Raw genomic sequence first — 21,833 nt, 5'->3', positions numbered from 1 at the left:
TAAAAATTTAGATATGTCCCTATTTTTTATTTCAAATGGGTTATTTTGTAAAATAGTCCTAATTAGACACAACCTTTATATGATTTGCACTTGAATAGACCTTCTCTTTCAAATCCGTTCCATTGTGTTTAGTCAACAGTTTTCAATTATCTCTGACAATGTTAATGGAGTACATATTCCTTTCAGTGCCAAAATATTTCTGGGCTTTTGGATATTATTTTCCTTTGCAGTTCGTAAATAAAGTGGATGGACAGGATTTCAAGAATCGCATCACTTCTAACTTTGTATTGTCCATTTTATAGCCAGAAAGAGCTTTGTAATCTTTCAGCATATACATGAATTAGAGGAAAGTGAGTTCAAAGCACAGAACATTGGAAACAGATTTATACAAAATTTATCTTCAACAGCAGAGAGGAGTAACGGCACTATTTTTTTTTAAAGATTTTATTTATTTATTTGACAGAGAGAGAGAGAGAAAAAGAATGAGATCACAAGTAGGCAGAGAAGCAGGCAGAGGGGAAGGGGAAACAGGCCCCCTGCTGAGCAGAGAGCTGGATGTGGGGCTTGATCCCAGGACCCTTGGATCATGACCTGAGCTGAAGGCAGAAGCTTAACTCACTGAGCCACTCAGGCGCCCCATATTGGCACTATTTTATTTCACAGGACTATATGAAGCAAGAGCAAATAAAATATCACACAGCAATATAAGATTTCAATGTTTGACATGTTATTTTTTTGCGTTCTGTTGTAAGGCATAGACTGCCAGCAGTAAGTGGGAAAAGGAAATTTTTTAAAAAGATACCTACTGTCACGTAGCTAAATTTTTATTGTAATAATCTTTTACATCAGAATGGCAAACTGTTTTAGAATGAAAAGCCAAACTAAAGTTAATTTGCTGCATTTTAATTAGTTTTATTAGTATCAGTTATTATAAGATATGAAAAGCCTTTTAGAAGGAATAGTTTTAAATATCGAATGGATGTTAATGATCTCAGGAAAATTTTTCCAACAGTATAACATATGCAAGCTTTTTGGCACCATCTTCTCACATCCTAATGATAGTTTTAGAATGATTTGAAAGGATATATATCATTCCGTATTTTAGCATTGGCCATTTAAATTAGTCCTTTTACTTTCAAAGGGCTTAAAATGTATTTGGGAAATAAATGTTTATTTTGCATTGGTGTTCTAAAGCATCTAAAAACTCTTTGAAGGGATGTTTTAAATTTATTTTGGCACCTCAGAAGTATGGTTCACAGGATAAAGTTCTTTTTGATATGAAAGACCTGTTTTAAGTGATCTTGGTCTTCAGAGGCATTCGAAACTTATCATTTCATGGTATCTGAGTGTCGTGCGTTGAATTAGTGTTCCACAGTACGGCATATAGTAACTGTATTACTCACCAGCTCAAAATGAACTCTAGAGTAACTGTATTACTCTAGAGTTCATTTTGAGCTGGTGGATAGATTAGTGATAGAAACCTAGAGTAAGAGCCCCAAAATTGAGTAATCTTTTTTGAAGTAAATGAGTAGACATGCTTCTAGGAAATCTAAATAGATACAGTTTGAAAGGGGAAGAAATAAGCCAACATCCCATGTTCTTCGCTTTAGTCCAGACCCAACCAGCTGAAGACCCTCACTTTGTTGGCCGTATATTGTGATATCCTTTAGACATGTGCATGAACAGATTCTTGTGCATGAACAGATTCTAAGGAGGATCCAAGCCTTTGGGTCCAAGATGAGGGGACATATCCAAGAGGGACACACCCCCTATCATTTTGCCAGCACAGTTTGTTTCCACTGTCCATATTAAAGGCACATTGCCATTGCCTACACCGTAATAAATGTTATTACCTGATGAAAATGCACCAAAATATATTTTTTCTCCACATTATTTCATTTCAGTAATATTTAATACAGTTTTAAATTCTATTTTCTTTAATAAGAAATTTTTATATTAGTGCGAACTCTTTATAAACTTGAGTTTTAATATGTACGTAATTCATTAGCTGAAATTGCCATAGATAACTATCCCCCGTAATTAGTCATTTGGTTTGCAAATGGTTTTCACCATTTTAGGAAATAGTCTTGAGATGAACCTCTTAGAACAGAAAGCACTTTGGCCTTGACTTACATTCTTGTACTTCACTCAGTGATTCCTTTACCAATGCCTTATATGCATTCACTATTTTTGAGTGGCCCAATGATGAGTGCTTTCTGCTTTTAGAAGATTCACTGTTCATTTAGTAGGCATCAGCTAATAATAAAATCACGGTGCAGAGTGATATGGGAAGATGTAGAAATTACTCCAGGGATATGCATACGTGCAAAGGCACTGAGGTTTATGAGAATGTTTATTTCTAAGGTTCAAAATATGAGGATCAAGGAATGAGAGATACTTTCGCCATTTTTTTACTTTTTTATAGAAAGAAGTTAGTGCATGAAGATTCCTGAGTGTTATGCTAGCACTTGAGTGAAATTTGTCTTGAAAGTTATGGGATACCATTAAACTATGTGCATGAAAATGATAAGGTCAGCTTGGGTTATATGTTGGGTGTTGTAAACAATACAAAATAAAAATATTTTCACTAAAAAGGATGAAATAGTCATTTTAGCATTAAACCTTAGCCCTGAGGGAAAATTTTTATAGAAATATCAAAAAAATGGCTAAGAATTATATGGCATGCATAATTTTGGAAGACGTCCAAGTTAAAAAATGTATGCTTAAAAAAACCCTGCATTTTATATATTTCTAAGAAGTGCTCAGAGAAAAGCCCGTCATCCTCATTAAAAAACATTTACTTTGGGTTCACTTATTTGCTGGCTATTGTTAGTTTGATAGATAATAATGAAATACATAATTTGAGGGAAAATTATAAAGACAAATGAATATATATATATATATATATAGTCTTCGTCCTATAGAGGTTCAAAATTTTATTTAAAATTTGTGGTGTCCAGTAAGATAGAGGGGATTTCAATGCTGTCTACTGAAACACTGAACACACTCCCAAGAATATGTTTCCATATTTATGATGCCAGTTTGAGAAATGTGATCTACCTGGCTCGAACATATTTTTATTAAAAATATCCATTTCTTGGGGCACCTGGGTGGCTCAGTGGGTTAAAGCCTCTGCCTTTGGCTCAGGTCATGATCTCAGGGTCCTGGGATCAAGCCCTGCATCGGGCTCTCTGCTCAGTGGGAAGCCTGCTTCCTCCTCTCTCTCTCTCTCTCTCTGCCTGCATCTCTGCCTACTTGTGACCTCTCTCTCTCTCTCTCTCTGTCAAATAAATAAATAATATCCATTTCTTGGAGTTAAATACAGAGCACAGAAAAAAATAACAGCTTTATCTGAGACTGGAAAAGAAGGCACCCCATCTAATATCTAGTCTTCATCAAGTATCTTCAGAGAACAACGAAAGAGTCAATACATAAAAATCACCCTTCATTTTCAGATTGTGCCCATACTCGGTAAGGAGACCAATTGCATAATTGTTATGTTCTTTTATTCCTAATTGTATTCAGAACATCGAAACTGATTTCCCCAATATTGATTTAATGGGAATGACCCTGAGGTGAAGTTAATTGCCATAAAGCAAATAATACGCTGTCAACAGCATGCAGCTACTCGTGGTTCAGGCAGAAAGCCAGTACTTCATCACTCTCTGCCCGTCCCTAGGTTCCACAGTATTGGATGCATTGTAAATACTGCTATTAGATGCTAGAATGGAAATTTCCTGTGTTGGCTGGAACATAAAAATATATAAAAGAAAAAAGTCAAACAATAACATTTCCATATGGCTTTACAATCTAGTTGTATTTTCATAGGCATGGTGTGCCTGTAGATGGGCAATAGTTTCTTCCCCCCAATTCTGTTGCTTTCATTCAGTGAAATTTTTAAAAAGTAGAGCCAGGCTTATCCTATCAGCTAAAACATGTGTGATGTGAACTTCCTTGCTACACTGTGGATGGAGAAGTCTCAATTCACAATCAGATGCCTCTCTACTTTCTTAGAACACCAAGGTGATTCCTGAAATGACACAGGTATCTGTGTCTCTTTTGACATATCAACACTTACACTTAAAGGATTTTTTTCAAGAGCTTAACATGTTAGCTCTAGGGTAGTAACCAAAGTTATGTATTTTCATTAAAAAATGCTGTGTAATTAGTCCTGAGTTATTCACCTCATGACTACCTATATGTTCAGCAAAACGTCTCTGGATAATGTCTGCTGGTCATTTTTTTGTAGTGTAGTTGGCAGGAAAACCACTATTTAAATTAGTTTAGGCAATTCCATCTATAATGCAAAAGAGTGTCTTATGAACTGGAAGGTGTTAAATTAGATGTTAAAGCTAACATTTATATTTGATGAGAATAATGCATATGTTAATCCTCCTTTAAAGTAGACATCATCAGAATGTAGAAGTTGTACTTATATCTGTTAACATTATACAGAATTTGTACAATATCTGTTTAGTATTGCACTGGGTCATAAGGGAGCACCTGGAATGTAGGAAACTAGGAGGAAGTTAACCAAAATCCTGGTCCCAAATTTTTTTTAAAGACTTTGTTTACTTATTTGACAGACAGAGATCACAAGTTGGCAGAGAGGCAGGCAGAGAGAGTGGGGTAGGCAGGCTCCCCGTGGTCCCAATTTTTTTACACTTAAGTAACTCATTACCTCGTGAGGCTGGTTTTTCTCTGTGAAAGAATGAACATAAGCCATTTCTGTTTTTTCTGCAGTTTATTTAAAAATTGAAGTTAGTAGGTATTGAACACTTGTTATGCGTAAATTTAATGCCACACTCCTCCCCTTCTTGACCGACCAGGGAAGAACCTGGGCAGCCCCTAAGTATTTACCCCAGGCTTGAATTGTGGCCTCTTCTCTGCCAGTTCCCATCAGCTTTCCTGACCGTGTGGGGTGCACAGAGCAGGCTTAGAGGAGTTCCAAGTGGAGATGTTCATTTACGTAAGCAACTGGCCATAAAGTCCTACAATTCACCTCCATTCTCTTTGCCAATCTGGGAAAAGACCTTTTACCTACCTGGCACTCTGTTGTCTCAGTTGAGCTCCCATAGAATAAGTTGCATTGCACCAGACCTGGAATTCTCCAGATAGGGCATAATTGGCCAACATTGTGCTGCCTGTGCTAGGAGATACAACTGAAGATAAAACTAAATGGTTTCAGTAACATAGTATGCAATAACCGGAGTTATAATTGTTAGTTACTACACACACACACACACACACACACGGCGAGGAAAAAGAAAGGAGAGAGGTAGTCATTTTTTTGTAGGCTACAAATTGTCGTGGGACTGTGCTCCAGTGTTGTTGAGCGGGAAAGGAAGGAAAGACCCCAAACCTATACCTGTTCTTCTGCCTTCTTCACCCTGTTGCTTCTTCTTTCTCTGACCCATTCAGGTCAGAGCAGAAGATACTCAAAATTTATTCAAAGTAGCTTTCTCTCTACATTCTTTCTTTCCTTCTTTCTTGACACCAGCCTTCCCGCTCTGTTAATTAAATGACAGAGTGACCTCTCTGCTACCAGCCCAGGCTGTCATATTTGGCACAACCGGCATGAATGCTCTGAGCTTCCTAATTATCACGGCATGACAGTCATCGGACCCTAACTAATGGCCTTGCAGTAGAGACCCAGAAGACTTGTGATTATTTTCCTAATCCTTCATGACCCAACTGGCTTTAAAATTGTTAGTTGATTTAATTACTTCATAATGTCAAACAATCAGTTAAATTAGATTATGAAATCTTATATAGATATTTAGACTCTTGTAGAGAAAGAGAATTAGCACATGTGTAATAGGCTCTTTAGGTGGAAGATAAAAATCTCGTCAAGTAAGTGTACATAAAGCGCCCAGATAAAAATAAATACACCATGCAAGTCGTCATTTTTACCTCCTGTAATCAGAGTTTATCCTAACAAAGTAGAAAAGCCATTTTTCTGAAATCTGGTGAAAAATACCAGGAGTCCCATGGCTTTTCTTAGAGCACGTCACAATAAACAGGGAATGAGGATTTCTAGAATGTGCTTTCATGAAGGCATACAGGTTGCAAATTACAGCTTTGCACCACTTAATGCTAAAAGATGGCATAGTCCTTACTAACAAATTTAATTAATGTCTTGGCAACTTATGCTGTCACAATCCCTTGGGAATATTAAACTTGTTATTTAATTTCTTTTATTTTTTTTTAAGATTTATTTGTTTATATTAGAGAGGGAGCGAGCACACACACATGTGCCAGCTGGGGGAGGGGCGGAGGGAGAGGGAATGAGAGAATCTCCAGCAGATTCTTTTCTGAGTGCGGAGCCTGACAAAGGCCTTGATCCCAGGACCTTGAGATCATGACCCTGAAATCAAGAGTTGGACACTTGGGGTGCCTGGGTGGCTCAGTGGGTTAAAGCCTGTGCCTTCCACTCAGGTTATGATCCTAGGGTCCTGGGATCGAGTCCGGCATTGGGCTTTCTGCTCAGCAGGGAGTCTGCTTCCCTTCTTCTCTCTCTGCCTGCCTCTCTGCCTGCTTGTGATCTCTGTCAAATAAATAAGTAAAATCTTAAAAAAAAAAAAAAAAAGAGTCGGACACTCAACCAACTGAGCTGCCCAGATTCTCTGCCATTTAATTTCTAATGAGGAAAAAATAACCATTTATCTTCCTTATGCCTAGAGATACATTTTTATGTAAATGATAAGTAATATCTTCATTGATTTAACTTAAAATTCCTTCCAAAGTCTGAAAATTACAACAAGCCTATGCATACCCTCTAAGTCATTTACATAAAGACCTATAATTTCTTTTTGTGTTTGTTTTGTTTTGTTTTGTTTTTTTGCTCTTCGCAGGAGAAAGGAAGACAACGGTGTCTTGCACAAAAATTATGAACAAAAACATCAGCATCGTGGACAGCAAGAAGTGCAAATACTTAACCAAACCTGAGCCGCAGATTCGCAAGTGCCATGAGCAGCCGTGCCAAACAAGGTAACCGTGTCCCACCCACTGTGAAAGCTCCACGTGGCCACTCAGTTACTAGCGTTCAAAACATACTCAAAATATTAACAAACTCACTATTTCCTAAAGACGGTGCAAAGGAATATGTACCAAAATGCAGGGTTTTAGACAGGCACGGTCCAGGAAAGACAGATCATTGCCTGAATGGAAAGTGAATAAAAGCAGCAAGGCAAGCTAGGATTTCCCTCCACTTTCATTGTATTCTCCACAGTGTGAAAACAACAACTAAGTGGGACAGATGAGGTATAATTAAAATTATGTGATAATCTGTTGGTCACTTCTTCAAAAATCTGGTTACGGGCTCAATTTAGCTAGTTGTTCTCCAGTTCTCTGAAATGATGTATTAGAACTTGCCAAGGATGATATAAACCAAAGCAGGACTGGCTGGGACCCAGTCCCTCACAGGACACCAGGGACAGTGTCGTCCTCCTGGTTCCCCAGGCTGCCTCCTCACTTTCTCTCCCAGAGCTCCTGGTCTGACTGCCCCATTCCTGACCTCTGTCCGCTGGATTCCCATGCTGGGTCCTAGTTACAGAACAGTCAGCTGTTTTGGTCTCCTGTGACTTCCCCAGTGAGTATGAGATTACAAAGTAGGCAAGAAACTCTTGAGTAGGAAGTAAGACGGGGATGCTGAGCAGCTGAAAATGGTGTAGAAAGAAGACTATGCCTTAGTAACCCACAGAGATGAGGAACCCGAGTCTAATTTGGAAGTGAGCTAGTGGCAAGACTGTTTGGAGTGGTTCCCGTCATAGGGCTCCTTGAAAATCCATGTGCTTCATATAAAAATTAATGGGCTTCAGTGGGACTGACCCCTAGTGTCAAAGGTCCTAAAAGCTTTCAGAGATAGAATGATGAAAAGAGTATGAGCCTGCATTGATTCCTCTGGAATCCAGGGGTAGGGACGTCTGTTGAGTCTTGACACTCAAGAGATCTATTGAGGTTCAGTGAGTAAAGCTGTAGTTGTGAGTTCCCAGGGAGCTGCACAAAGATTGAGCTCCCCTCTCACTGGCTCCTGCCTTGGAATTGCAGTGGCTTTGCCTGTCCTGCATCTCAGATGTACAAAGAATCTGTAGCTTTGTGCTGGTCTGTAACTAATAGAATATTCTTCCTGATGCTCCACCACAGTGAGTAAGTATAGAGGGAGAAGGAACAAAGTTGCTAATTAACTATATTTAAACCTTTCTGTCTTAATCTCTTTGGGAATTAGTGTCATCCAGGCTAATGCTGGGTTCTTCTGGCTTCCTGGTCCCCTCTGCCTTCCCCATCTCTGATGTAGCACTGATCCTGAGTTCCCTTTGTTTCTGGCTTATTGCAAAACTCAGTTTTTAAGCCCTTCAGATCCAGCTCATGCTATGTTAATGAGAGCTTAAAAGAATTTGGAAAATCCTTTCTTCCTCTCCAATGCTGAAATTCCAAGGCTTGTTTTTCTATAGATTTGGTGTATTTAAGGTGACAAAAGCTGATTATCAACTTTTTCTTTTCTTTGCATTCCTGCTCCAATATTCTTGTCCCTCCCCACCCCCCTGTCCTTCTAAGGAACAGGACAGAAGAATGATATGTGAAAGGATGTTCAAAAAGATAAAAGCACATTAGCAAATGTGCATTAGTGATGTTATTCCCAGTCCACCTACCTCGCTGTCTGCTTTTCAGGGTAACTTCATAAGTCAATGAACTAATTAAGCTTTTTTCCCAGGCAATGTAGTAATCAACAGGAAAAGTGATGTAAGGAATTATTGGCACCTGCAGTCAGGTCTTTGACTCCTTTCCGTTCAGGGCTGGACAGATTTAAAAGCAGGGTTTTGGCCTTTGCCCCATCAGCTAAAGAACCTGGATCATTTTTGTTCTTACCATTCCTAAGAATTACCTTTTTCTTTATCTCTTTTAATTGATATTAAAATGCTAATTTATCTTGTGTTAAATAATTTGCTAAAATATTTCAAAACACCATTTGTTTCATATACCATATAATTTTTCCATTTGGAGGAAAGAGCATTGCCTTTTTCTGATTTATCAGGAATCCTGGAGGAGTTGGATTTGAGGACTAGAGCATATTTGTCACTTCCTAACTTGGTCTGTAGAGGATCAGAATGTACAATACACACCATTTATTGTTCATCACTGACCTCAGCTATCTTGCCGGAAGCTGCATTGCTAATGACTTGGTAAAATGAATAGTTTTAAAAGGTCACTACATTTCTGAGTGAGAAATTTTTGCAGCTGGACACTGGATGTCTTTTTTGTTGGAGATTATTATCTTCCTTCCCTTGGAAAAGAAGTCAATATATTGCAAACCACCAAGAAGCAATGTCAGTGAGGTTAACCAAAATACTGAAAAGTAAGAAATGGACATGAGCAATTATTAGGGGTCATGGAGGAAAACTTTCTGTGACTTACTGGCATAGCATAACCTTTAGTTTTCCTGCCTCTTCTTTTTCCCCACCCTAGCAAGAAACATTCTTTCTTCCATTTACATATATTGAAAAATTCATTAAGTAGACTGGTGGAACTCTATGTGCCAAATACAAAATATATCAATGCACTAGTAAATAGCTTTGGAAGAAGGAATCTTAAAGATAAGGAAATGGGATAATTCCAAATTAGATCAATTCTAAAATACAAAGGGCTTTATTAGAATATGTTTTACATTCTATGCTTATTTTTGAGGAGCTTTCACAAGGAATGGAAAAAGTAACTTTTGGGGCACCTGGATGGCTCAGTGGAGTAAGTGTCCCACTCTTGGTTTCTGCTTAGGTCATGATCTCAGGGCCATGTGATGGAGCCCCATATTGGGCTCCATGCTCAGCTCTAAGTCTACTAGAGACTATCTCCCTGTTCCTGCCCTGCTCCCCCTGGCTCATGCTTGTATGCACAAGCTCACTCGCTCTCTCGCTCTCTCTCTCTCTCAAATAAATAAATAAATAAATAAAGATTTTTTTAAAAAGAAGAAAAAGTGACTTTTATCGTTATACTGAGGATCTCTAAAAATTTATTTTATTTTAAAAAATATGAGATTCCATGAAATTGCAAATACTTCTCTTTTCAGTAGTATCTTCTTGGCTCCATAATTGGAAGGAAAGGTACATACATGGGTTTAAATTGTGCTTATAACCTGTGTATCCTCATGTAGAAAGATGAATCAGAAACTAAATAAATTTGGAAGATAAATACTTTAGGAAAAATCCACTAGGGGAGGGATGCCTGGGTGGCTCAGTGCATTAAGCATCTGCCTCCAGCTCAGGTCATCAAGTCCCACATCTGGCTCCTTGCTCAGCAGGGAGCCTGCTTCTGCCCCTGCCTGCTGTTCTCGCTGCTTGTGCTCACCCTCTTGCTCTCTCTCTCTCTGGCAAATAAATAAATAAAATCTTTAAAAAAAAAAAAAATCCACTAGGGGACTCCCAAGCAAAATGGTAGATCAGCATCATACTTGATAGACCCAGCAGACAAGAACTTTGTTAGAGGAAATACTGGAATGCAAATGTTATCAGGATTTTTCTTTCCTTTTCAGAAATAGAAGCATAGAATCATTTAGAATTAAGCCATTGTACAGATGAGAAAACTAGATTGTATGTGATGTGACTTTCCAAACTTTGGATTATTGCCAGGAACATTTGAGCTTAAGGAAATTTGAGAAATCGATCCTATTTCTGTAAAACATAGACACAAATACCAATTTGAGAAATGTTTAATGACAAACTATTGTATGCAATGTGTTATGGATGCAAAGAAGTATAAGACATTGATCTCTGCCTTTAAAGAGTCCATATACTAATCAGGAGAAGAAGGGCAAATTTTGTAGGGAGGATGTGAATCCCTCCACTTCCCTAGGGAATATCTAACAAATGCTATGTGAGAGCCACAGGCCAGGTGCCAGAGGGTAAAGGAGAGTGCAGTTGTTATGGTTTGGATGGAGGAAGGGTCTTGGAACTGGCTGTCAAGAATCCAGGCAGTGACACTCCCTAAACAGGTACCATGTGGTGAAAATAGAAAGAGTTTGAGGAGCAAGCTGAGCATATGGTTTCTTTTCCAAACAAATGAGAGATGAAGCTAGAGAAATGAGTTAGTATAAATTACCTAAAAAATATACTGTAACATACATAGTGTATACTATATACTGAGTCTCTATTGTATATCAGAGTGTATAATAATAAACACTTCTACAAAGGACAAGATGGAAACTTCATAGCTGTGAGTATTGTACTGTGAATGTGCACAGCTAGTAAGGAACCCAGAATTAAGCTCAGGACTTTGACTGCCCTGCACTGTGCTGAAATAGGATTGTGCAGGTAGTTTGGGGTGGATTTAGATTCCCCCGCTATAGGGTTGACCTAATAATGGGGAATGCAGAGAATGTTTTACTGACAAGAACCATACAAATTTCATGAATCAGTTTTCTGGCACAGGCCTTGGTTCCTCCCAAAATAAATTTGGGGGACATCTGGGTGGCTCAGTGGGTTAAGGCCTCTGCTTTTGGCTCAGGTCATGAACCCGGGGTCCTGGGATCGAGCCCCGCATCAGGCTCTCTGCTCTGCAGGGAGCCTGCTTCCTCCTCTCTCTGCCTGTCTCTCTGCCTACTTGTGATCTTTGTCTGTCGAATAAATAAATAAAATCTTCTAAAAAAATTTAAAAATAAATAAATAAATTTGGGGAGGTGTTTAAATTAGTGGTCCTTAGGCTATATCCCTACTCATTAGAAATGAAAGTGTCCGTAGATATGTACCACTGCCCTGAGGATTGTTTGAGGAAAGGATGTCCATCTAGGTGTTAAAATGCCTATGTATTGGCAGAATCACTGAATCAGTGAAATTCAAGAAAAAGATTTGGAGTTCTTGAGGACCTCTGAAATGAGGTCGCTTCATGTTTAGTCACTGGCCTCCAGTGTCTTGATTCCATGGCCACTACATAGAAGCCAGCCGGAGGAAGCTTCCGTAGCTTTATCCGGAGGATATGGCCCAGACCCAGGAATCTTGTTGCAAGCCATTGTTGATGTACTAACGATTGCTTCCCCCAGGTAAGAGGGTCATTCTCAGGGACAGGGCTCTGTTACCTTGCTCATATCTCTGTTTGTCTCACGATGAGGTCATCGATAGCCTCCTTGCAATTTCTGACTCTACAACCTTGTGACCCTTGGTAAGTTGCTAAAAATCTCCCCTTGCTTTGGTTTCCCTCTCCATAAAAGGCCACGATAGTCGTAGCAGCTAATACTTGGAATTATTGTGGAGACTTGAAACACCAAGAACAGGAATAACTTCTATGTGTTAGCAGTTGTGTACTTACTGGGTTTCTCAGTGTGGCCGGTGTGAAAAGCTGTAACAGGAAGAGCATGGTGTATGGCGCGGGCCAAATCTAAGTCTTTGAGATTTTAAGACAGGGATTTGAAATACAGAGAACTCAAAATGAGAGAAAACACATGTGTTTTAGAGAAAACTATTTAAAAAAGAAAGAAAGAAGGAGGAAAAAAACGCAAGGTAAAAGTCATTGTGCAAATTTTGACTCCAGACATGACAAGATACACAATGGATTGGTATCTTTCAACCAGTTTCAGTGGTTCTTGCTTTACTTTTAGATGGATGATGACAGAATGGACACCCTGTTCACGGACTTGTGGAAAAGGCATGCAGAGCAGACAAGTGGCTTGTACCCAACAACTGAGCAACGGGACTCTGATCAGGGCCCGGGAGAGGGACTGTGCGGGACCTAAGCCTGCCTCTGCCCAGCGCTGCGAGGGCCAGGACTGCATGACCGTGTGGGAGGCAGGCGTGTGGTCTGAGGTGCGGCGCGTGCCCCCGTCTCTTCCCACGTCCTCGCTGTCCTCTGACTCTCAACTTATTTGAGGTCATGGGCTGTTGCATGCTGAATCTTTGTGCAGAGCAGTCCAATACCATCTCTTAATTTTTCTGATAATAAAAGGCATATACAGGGCACCTGGGTGGTTCAGTCAGTTAAGCGTCTGCCTGCGGCTCAGCTCATGATCTCAGGATCCTGGGTTTGAGTCCCACTAAGGACTGCTGGCTCAGCGGGGAGCCTGCTTCTCCCTCTCCCTCTGTATTCTCTCTCTCCCTCTCAAATAAATAAATAAAATCTTTAGAAAAATAAATAAAGGAATATACTCATTACATATAATTTTGCAAACAGAAAAAAACAGTTATTTACTCTTAATTCAGTCAATATTGTAACATAAGAACAAATTTTATGTACATTTTAGAATGCTGCTTTTTCATTTATATATCATGAGTACACTCTTTAGTGGGCAGAAATGTTAATACACATTTGATTCACTCTCTATCTGAGCATTTAAAAGGGAAAGGAGAAAGGACATTAATATTTAACAATCATCTCCTGTAAGCAAGGACTCTGTTTTTATTTCTTATTTAAGATATCATTTATGTTTAGTCACCAATCCAAGAAGGTTAGTAGCTTCACCGTTTTATAATAGAGCCCAGAGAAGTTCAACAGTTTACCCAAAACACTGTCTTTAAGTGGGAGATGTGAGGTTTGAACCCAGAGCTGGCCCACTCACTGCACCGCATACCCATTAACGTGTTGTGTGCCAAGTACAGGTGTGTTCCACACCCAACTGTATGTTTCTTCTCTGTTATCATGATGTATATCTGTGCATCATAATCAACACCAGTTATTACTTTGATATTCTAGCTGCTCTGAAGCATTTTAGGTGAACAGGTGGCCACCTGCACACACACACACACACACACACACACACAAACACATCCTTGCACACCCACACATATGTGCAGATGCATGCACGCACACACACAGCAGAATCATTCATATGCTTAATCTCAGACTGTAAGATAGTACGTAAAACTGACAAGTGGAAAATGCTAGGTTACAATGAGTAGCCAGTCTTTTGAAAACAAGGATAAAGTAGCTTGGGTAATAAGGTTTGGGAAAATTCTTCAATTAACCCAACCTCTCCCTCCCTCCCGCCAAAGTACATTAGCAAGTAGCATGACTTTCTATTGGCTTCCTTTTCTGGGCTATACCTTGTTGTTTAACAGATTGTTTTTCATTGACAAAGTATACTTTTGACAATGAATGTAGTATCTAACTTTACATCAGAATCAATCAGTTGGATCTGGAGAGAAGATTCACACTAGCAAAGGAACACACCCCACCTCCAGCCAAACTATAACATTTTTTGCAAACTTTTTAGGAGGAAATAGGCCAGAAATATTCTATACAGATTTTTGACAGCAAGTAGGAGCAATAGTACGCCTCAATGCAGTCTACCAATTAAAAAATATCTCTCGTTTTTTAATTTAATTTAAAATTTGACTTTACGGAACAGGGTTAGTTCCAACTGCAAGAAAATAAAAATAAATATTAAAATGCTAAGTTACACATGCAGTCCACTTTAAAACTCAATATATTCATACACACACATACATGCGTGCACACACACACATAAATGAGACAATCACTCATTTCAGCAAAATTTATCATATTTAAAATATCATTAGTTCCATGCTCAGGTTTTCAGGAACACAGCTGTTGGAGTTCACATGATTATTCATATTAATATTCATAACTATGTTATTGTTAAATGTACAGCTGCAACTCTTGCTTTGGGCCTTTTTCAGACACAATTATTCATGGGATTTTCAAGTTTTGCCATATCTTTTATCCCTTCCCTTCTCTTTTCCTCTTCTCCCTTCTCCCGCCCAATGCAATTTTTGGTCCCTGTGTCCAGATAGTCATGATGTGAACCTTTGTAAAACTGAGAAGCTTTACACATATTCCATAAAAAGGAGCATAAATGAAAATGAGCTGCTAAGTTGCTCCTAGAAAAAAATAGGTGTAATATACATACGTGCTTTATATGTTATGTCACCATTGTAAATCAGGCATCAATTATTTATGAAATGAACTAAACTATTTTTGAACTGAATTATATTTACAATGCATATAGTCATTTAGAACGATGATTTCTAGGGGTATATAATTATGCAATGAAATACTTTCCTTTTGCTAAGATTCTCTCTGTTTTCACTTTAAGAAGAGTCTGTGAGAAATGACACTCTAAAAAAAAATTTTTTCATTTCCACAGACATTTCTTAGGGCTAAAACAGACTAAACCTTAGCAAAAATACATTTTTGAATTTTCTTTTATAACTATATGTACATATATGATGCCAATTAAGTTTAGTATTTTACATTTTGATCACTGTGTATTATTTGTTTCTCATCAACAATCATATGTTATATTGCTCTGTGTAATAATGGTCTTGTGTTCCTGAAACTCATTACCTCCAGCACTGTGCCCTAAGCTTCATCTGGATCCTGGTCCTGGGTGTAGCCAGGCATTTTCCTCCTCTTTATTCTTTAACCTGGTCTTTATTTGAGTGATAGGTTTATGAGAGATGATTAGAAATATTACTTAACATAATTTAACCATTGGTCTATATCTCTAATCACCAACCTCATCCAGACTCTCTGGTGTTATCTTCTAGTGTTCGGTCAAGTGTGGGAAAGGTGTACGTCATCGGACTGTGAGGTGTACTAACCCTAGAAAGAAATGCGTCCTCTCCACCAGACCCAGGGAGGCTGAGGACTGTGAGGATTACTCGAAATGCTATGTGTGGCGAATGGGCGACTGGTCTAAGGTGAGACTAATTCTGTACATTCACAATATTAGGGGATCTATGCAAAGGTATAGCTCATGAGAGATGGAGTCTTACATTCCCAGTTTCACATCCTATCTGTCTTTGATCATGAGCTCTATAAAACCATTTTAAAGATCAAGTAAGATAAAATGTATAAAGCACTGACGACTGACACAAAGGAAGGCCTCAAAAAACACTATCTATTGTTATTCTGTTGTAAATTTTTATTGATACCGTTCTTTGTCAGAATATTTTTGCATAAAGCTTATCTAATAGACAGAATACTATCAGATAAGTACATTGAAAATATAACTAAAGGAGGTAGTGACAGCCTCAAGCAGAGGCAATTTCTACCTTAATATGTAAAAGGCATTCTTTTTCCCACCAATTTTGTGGTTGTGTATAGGAGAAATGGAAAGAAACAGCATTCTTGAAGTCCTTTGCTCAAATCAAGTAGACACAATTCATATGGCAGGGAAACTAATTTCGTGATGATAGTAATATTTAAATTTATGAATAAAGTACAGCCTCATATATAAGTGAACCATATTCATTCTACATAAAGTATTAATAAATCCTATGTTTTGAGATAAAATTCTGATCATTTTGGGGTGAAAACAGCTCCCAAATATGCATCTTCAAAAATGTAGGTATTTATTAAATAATCCCCTGTGCTTTGCCACATCCAGCCGTGATATTATGTACTTATTATCATGGAATTATAAAATTCTAAGGCTTAGAAGAGATATAATAAATCCTCTCTTCCTTCCCTTTATTTGATATATGAAGAAACAAGTGGTAGTCGCTGAGGCATGCTAAGGAGTGTGGTGGCTTTTCATAAAGAATCCTAAAGGCCATTCTGGAAGAAGTCTTCCCAATGTGTAACGCACTGTGGTTAACCAGTTTGTGTAATGTTGCCCCAAAAGAAGTTCCTGATACTGAATATCTATTTTCTCGTGATTACTGGTGCCTTTCCTCTCTAAAAATGTTTGCATATTAGCATCACATGTTCTCATAATCTGTATTCTCCCTTCAAAGACCTACAACATTTAAAGTTCTCATTGGGACTCTTTAAAAGATGCATTTGTAAAAAATGTAAATCAATCCCTCCCTACAGAATTAGGAAATACCCAGCCGAGTCCATGCAGTTCTGAACTGGTGAACCACAGAAGGGAAACCTCACACTTTAGAGGAAACAACTTTTAGGGGAAAGAGAATTCCTAATTAACCACAAACTATTTTATTTTCAGGGTTAACATTTTCCTAATTCTAAAAGAGGGAAATACAGTGGGATGATAGGGGCAAGACCGTGGCTTGGAAGTCAAGACAGGAAGGGCATAGTTTGGACTCCCTCATTACACAGATGGACCAATCGGTCAAGCTATTGAATACCTTTGTATCTTTGTTTCCCTATGAGTGAATTAAGGAAAATAGATAACACTGTTGTTTTCAAGTTATGTGTATATTAACTCTTCCTTCAGCACCGAAGGTATAAAATAGGGCAAGGGAATGAAAGTCCTAGTTGGAGGGATGTGGGGAAGACCACCCATTACTTTCTTCTGACTGTAGTCACTCCACATTTATTTATTTTGGCTAGTGAAATTTGAGGTGTTTTCCTTAAGTATAACAGTTCTTTTTCTAAGAAAAAGTTTAAAAACCTCTAGAATAGATGAGCTCTACTTTTCAAACTTTATTAATTAATAGGGATAGTGAGGGGTGGCTGGATAGCTCAGACAGTCAGGCGTCTGACTTTTGGTTTTTGTTCAGGTCAAGATCTCAGGGAGATGGGGTCTTAAAAAAAAAAAGGAAATATTTTAACTCACAAGTGTTAACCTCTAGTTACCTATAAAAAAGAAAAATTGTAATTGCAAAGAAGAGAAGATCTAGTTTTTGTTATAATTTATGACACAGAACCATAAGCTCCTTCATTGCTGCATGTGGAAATATGGCTAGCAAATCCTATTTGCGTCACATGTACTATTGCTATTGATTAATAAATGTGCCTATTCTGTGGCCACTGGTTAAATCTTAAGCAAAGTCAAAATTAATTGGGGAGATCATAAAAAACATAACTTTCTGCTTTTCATGCTAAGCCTGAAAAAATGTTTTTTTCCAATTTACCAGAGTAATATACATGTACCTTTTTAGGTGTACTTAGATTGAATTACTTTAAGTGGGTTTTGCTGAGTTACTATATTGCTACCCAGCTTGAACATTGATAGCCTTTGTGGGTAAGGAAAGGAGTATACAGGTCTAATAACTATTCATCTTTGTTCTATGGCTTTTTACCTTTGTCTCTTGGCCTGTTTGTTTTTGTTTGTTTGCTTATGAGATTCAGTTTGTTGCATTTTTTTCTTTATATGGATATAAGCCTTCTCTTTTCCTTAAAACTGTTTCCTTGTTCTTTTTTATGACTGAGGTCTCAGCATAACAGATTTAAACAGCATGTACAAGTTAAAGCAAGAGGCTCCATGTGAACTTTATTGATTTCTCCCCTTCTTTTTCACTCCCAACATATTACTTTCATGTTAAAATAAAAACCATCCCAAAATAATTACAGAGAAAAGGAATAATGCTGTGATTATTAAATTTCAGTGATTAAAGTATTCACGGACAGAGGGAGCACATAGATTCCTTATTCTTATCAGCTGTGTCCCTGGAACAGGAATAGCAACAAGATGTGTGCAGTTGTGGGTGGATTTCTGTGTTCCTCAGAGTTCAATTAATCTGTCAGTTTCACTCAATTTCTACTAGTATTTTTTAAACTATTGATAAACAGAAGTAGACTTAAAATTAAGCCTTGGATTGGCTTTCATCGGGATATTCAGTGAGATAGCCACAAAAATCTAGCTATGAAACCATGTTCCTCCCTCCGTAATATGGGTGTATCATTGGAGAATCAGTTAAAAGACAAATAAATCCTCGGCTTGTCCACTGTTGAGCCAATGGTCTATTGGCTAAATGGAGGCTTCCTAAAGAAAGGGTTTGTTTATGCCTCAAACTGTGTTCACTGCATTTGTATCAGCCTATGTGATTTCTGTCATCTATGTTTTGGTAGCTTTCTGTAAACAGTGGAGAAATTGCTCTCAGCTTGAGAGAGAAAAATATAAATCCTAGAATATTCAAAAGAGAAAAATCGGTCCTAAAAATGTTACCTCTGATTTCTAAGTAGATATAATACAGCCTTTGTTGAACAGTGCTTATGTTTATTTCATTGAGACTAGAAAATTGGCAAAAATAGGATACAGAGAGTGTGGCTGCTCTGCTCTAGCTTGCATTAACCATTCACACAATTATATGCCACATTCTGACTGTATCTCGGATGTAGATAAGGCCTTGGGGCCTTTCTCAGGAGAACAGAACATGACCCATATGTTTCTGGGCAGTAAAAATCCGTATTCATTCATTTAAGCAGTCCTTAGAATACTGAAGTGAAAAATAACATAGTCCCTTATGTTTAATGAAATGCCTTATTTTCTGCCAGAATTTGACCTTTCTGCCTTTATTCAAACATCTGCAGCTTCTTGTTTTCATTATTGGTGGCCTATAGAGGAGCAAATAAAAAGGTATTATTTTATCTACATGTTACAGAAAATCTGGATCTTCTTGAAGCTTTTACAGCATTAATTTTTCTGTGCAATATTTAACAAGAGAACCCATTCAAGTGAAATTTAACGAGACACAAAACACCTTGGAATTCTATGTAATTATTCCTGATTTATTTTAGATTCAATTCATACTCTATAATTTGAACTTAATTTAGTCCTTTAAAATTCTGGAAAATGTAACATCTCATATTATGACATGATAAATAGATTTTTGGACAGGAGATGAGTCTTTTTGTGATGATGTAATTCAAAATAAAGCTGGAAGCACAATAAATCATTTTGGATGATTTCATTGTACAGATAATATGGTATATCTTTGTTTAGAGGTGATAACTATAAAGCTTACAATATAAGGAATCATTTTTAACTCACCCTGTAAAAGGAAACCACAATTATATCCAGTATATTCAGTTGAAGAGGAATCTAAAAACTATGAAATTATGAATAATCACAGAGAACCTTTCTTTCCACTGGAGAAAAACTCAGTGAATCATTGACAGAAGCGTAAAGAAAGAAATCCTGACCAATGTAGTCAAGAATGTCTTAGACTAATGACTAGATAACACCATGTTCTTAATATGGCATCTATAGAGCCTAGAGTTTTGCATTAAGTCAAAAGAGACAAAAAGAACCAGAGCCAGAATTCCCAAGGGAGGGATTTCTTATTGCCCCATGGCCAGGCTAGGTTTTAGGACTGTGGAATTCTGCATATCTGGACTGACCCAATGTTGGCATACATACACCCCAATTAAAATCCACTTCTTGGCGGTCACAGAATCCAAATGCATATCTTACTGGTTTTTAATACAACTAAACTAAGTGGGTTGTTACAGAGTAGTAGAGGGAAGCTTAATACCTTGTTAAAGGATTTCCCATTCAAATTTAAAGACATAGTTAGCTGCAAGTAACCAAATTAAATACCCTAATAAAATATAAAAATAGAAAATGTTAAATATCAGCTTACACCAGAGAATCAAAGAAATGGATAAAATGACAACTGCTATAATGAAGAAAATATATTGTTAAATAGATACATTATTAAGACTGATATTTATCAAAGATCCAAATGTCATCATTTATAAGACTAAATTTATATTAATTTATGAATTCTTAAGGCTTGCATTCCCCACATTAAGTTCCATAAAAAACTCATTTCTTGGGATATTATCTCCAGTTCTGAGAGATAATGTAGTTAAACAAAAATAAGGAAATACTGTTTGATATAGGACTTTCAGATCCTTTAATGTTTTTCTATACTTGCTGAATCTCAAAGAGAGACTAGAGTTTCTCTTTTCTTTTTCTTTTAACCAAAGATCACTTTTGCAGAGCATATAGCTAGTTTGTTATTTAGTGTAATATACTTCAAGAAGGCTTATATTAGATTATTCAAATTTGAAAAACTAGTTTTGCAAGTACTTTTTTTGTAATGGGACAAAATCTGTAGATTTAAGCCCAATTGAAATTATCCATAACCTAGAAAACTGTTCTTCGTGGATTTACATTTCTATATAGCATTATTTTCTAATTATGTCTATAAGTCACTGGAAAAGATAACTGCCTATCATTTTTTATAAGTAGAATCTCCTAAGACGTGGAAAATTTGAGCAGCTACCTCATAAACAAATATGAATCTATCAGACTGAAATCCATCATTTTTGGGCAGTCAATGAATTAAAGAAATCAGAAGTTGTGGGTTTGGTTTTAAATATTTGGGCAAGATGTCCAACAGAAGACATATTCTACATTATAGGAAAATTTGAAATACACTGGTCTCTGAGTAAGTGCTCATACTAAAGAAATTACTTAGTGATATATAGGATACTTTTCATCAGGAAAGACCTTCTACTGTGTTGTTCAGTTATATCCACTGAGCATTTACACAATTTGCTATCTCTCTGGAGAAGATAGTGGTCTTCTAAACCATGCTCAAAATCTCCAAACAATTGGCTATCAAATTGTTTTGCCTCTGACTCTTTATACTGCAAGAGAATGGGACATTTTTTGCATTGTTACCATTTGAAGGGGTTTTTTGCTTTTGTTTTCATTTTGTTTTGTTTTGTCTTTAAGATTTTATTTGTTTATTTGACAGAGAGAGACAGCAAGAGAGGGAACACAAGCAGGGTGAGTGGGAGAGGGAGAAGCAGGCTTCCCGCCAAGCAGGGAGCCAGATGTGGGGCTAGATCCCAGGAACCTGGGATCATGACCTGAGCCAAAGGCAGACACTAACAACTGAGCCACCCAGGAGCCACCACCCCCATCCATTTTTATTTTTAAAATCTCCTAAGAATCTGATCTCTTACCCCAGGTAAGAGATTTTAGAAAGTTTTTTTTTAAATGTTTGAATTACTCAAACTTGTCAAAGCATTTGGCTGATAGGACTGAATGTGGCAGAAATATATTAGCTTAAAAAGAATGATGAACACATACTATCTGTATATAGCTTCGATCTAGAGAAAATTCATGATTTAGAGAGATCGAAGTAGTGTCTCTGTGTCTATGTGTATGTATGTATGTATATGTAATGTAGATATATTATACGTGCATATACATGTATAATTATAAGTGCAGATATAAGAATATGTTT

General features: G+C 37.4%; 1 protein-coding gene across 1 annotated transcript in view; it reads left to right on the top strand.

Annotated features, from left to right (window-relative positions):
- The window catches only part of ADAMTS19 (ADAM metallopeptidase with thrombospondin type 1 motif 19), a 245,365-nt gene that overhangs the window by 208,490 nt on the left and 15,042 nt on the right, over positions 1–21,833 (top strand). Inside the window, exons 19-21 of the mRNA XM_080804588.1 lie at positions 6,855–6,990; positions 12,584–12,788; positions 15,489–15,641. Coding sequence (XP_080660714.1) covers positions 6,855–6,990; positions 12,584–12,788; positions 15,489–15,641 — 494 coding nt within the window. The remainder of the gene's footprint in view (positions 1–6,854; positions 6,991–12,583; positions 12,789–15,488; positions 15,642–21,833) is intronic.

This window comes from Martes martes (assembly GCF_963455335.1).
Source record: "Martes martes genome assembly, chromosome: 5".
Classification (NCBI taxonomy): Eukaryota; Metazoa; Chordata; class Mammalia; order Carnivora; family Mustelidae; genus Martes; species Martes martes.
Note: the sequence above shows the minus strand (reverse complement) of the source record. Positions and strands in the feature narration are given on the sequence as shown.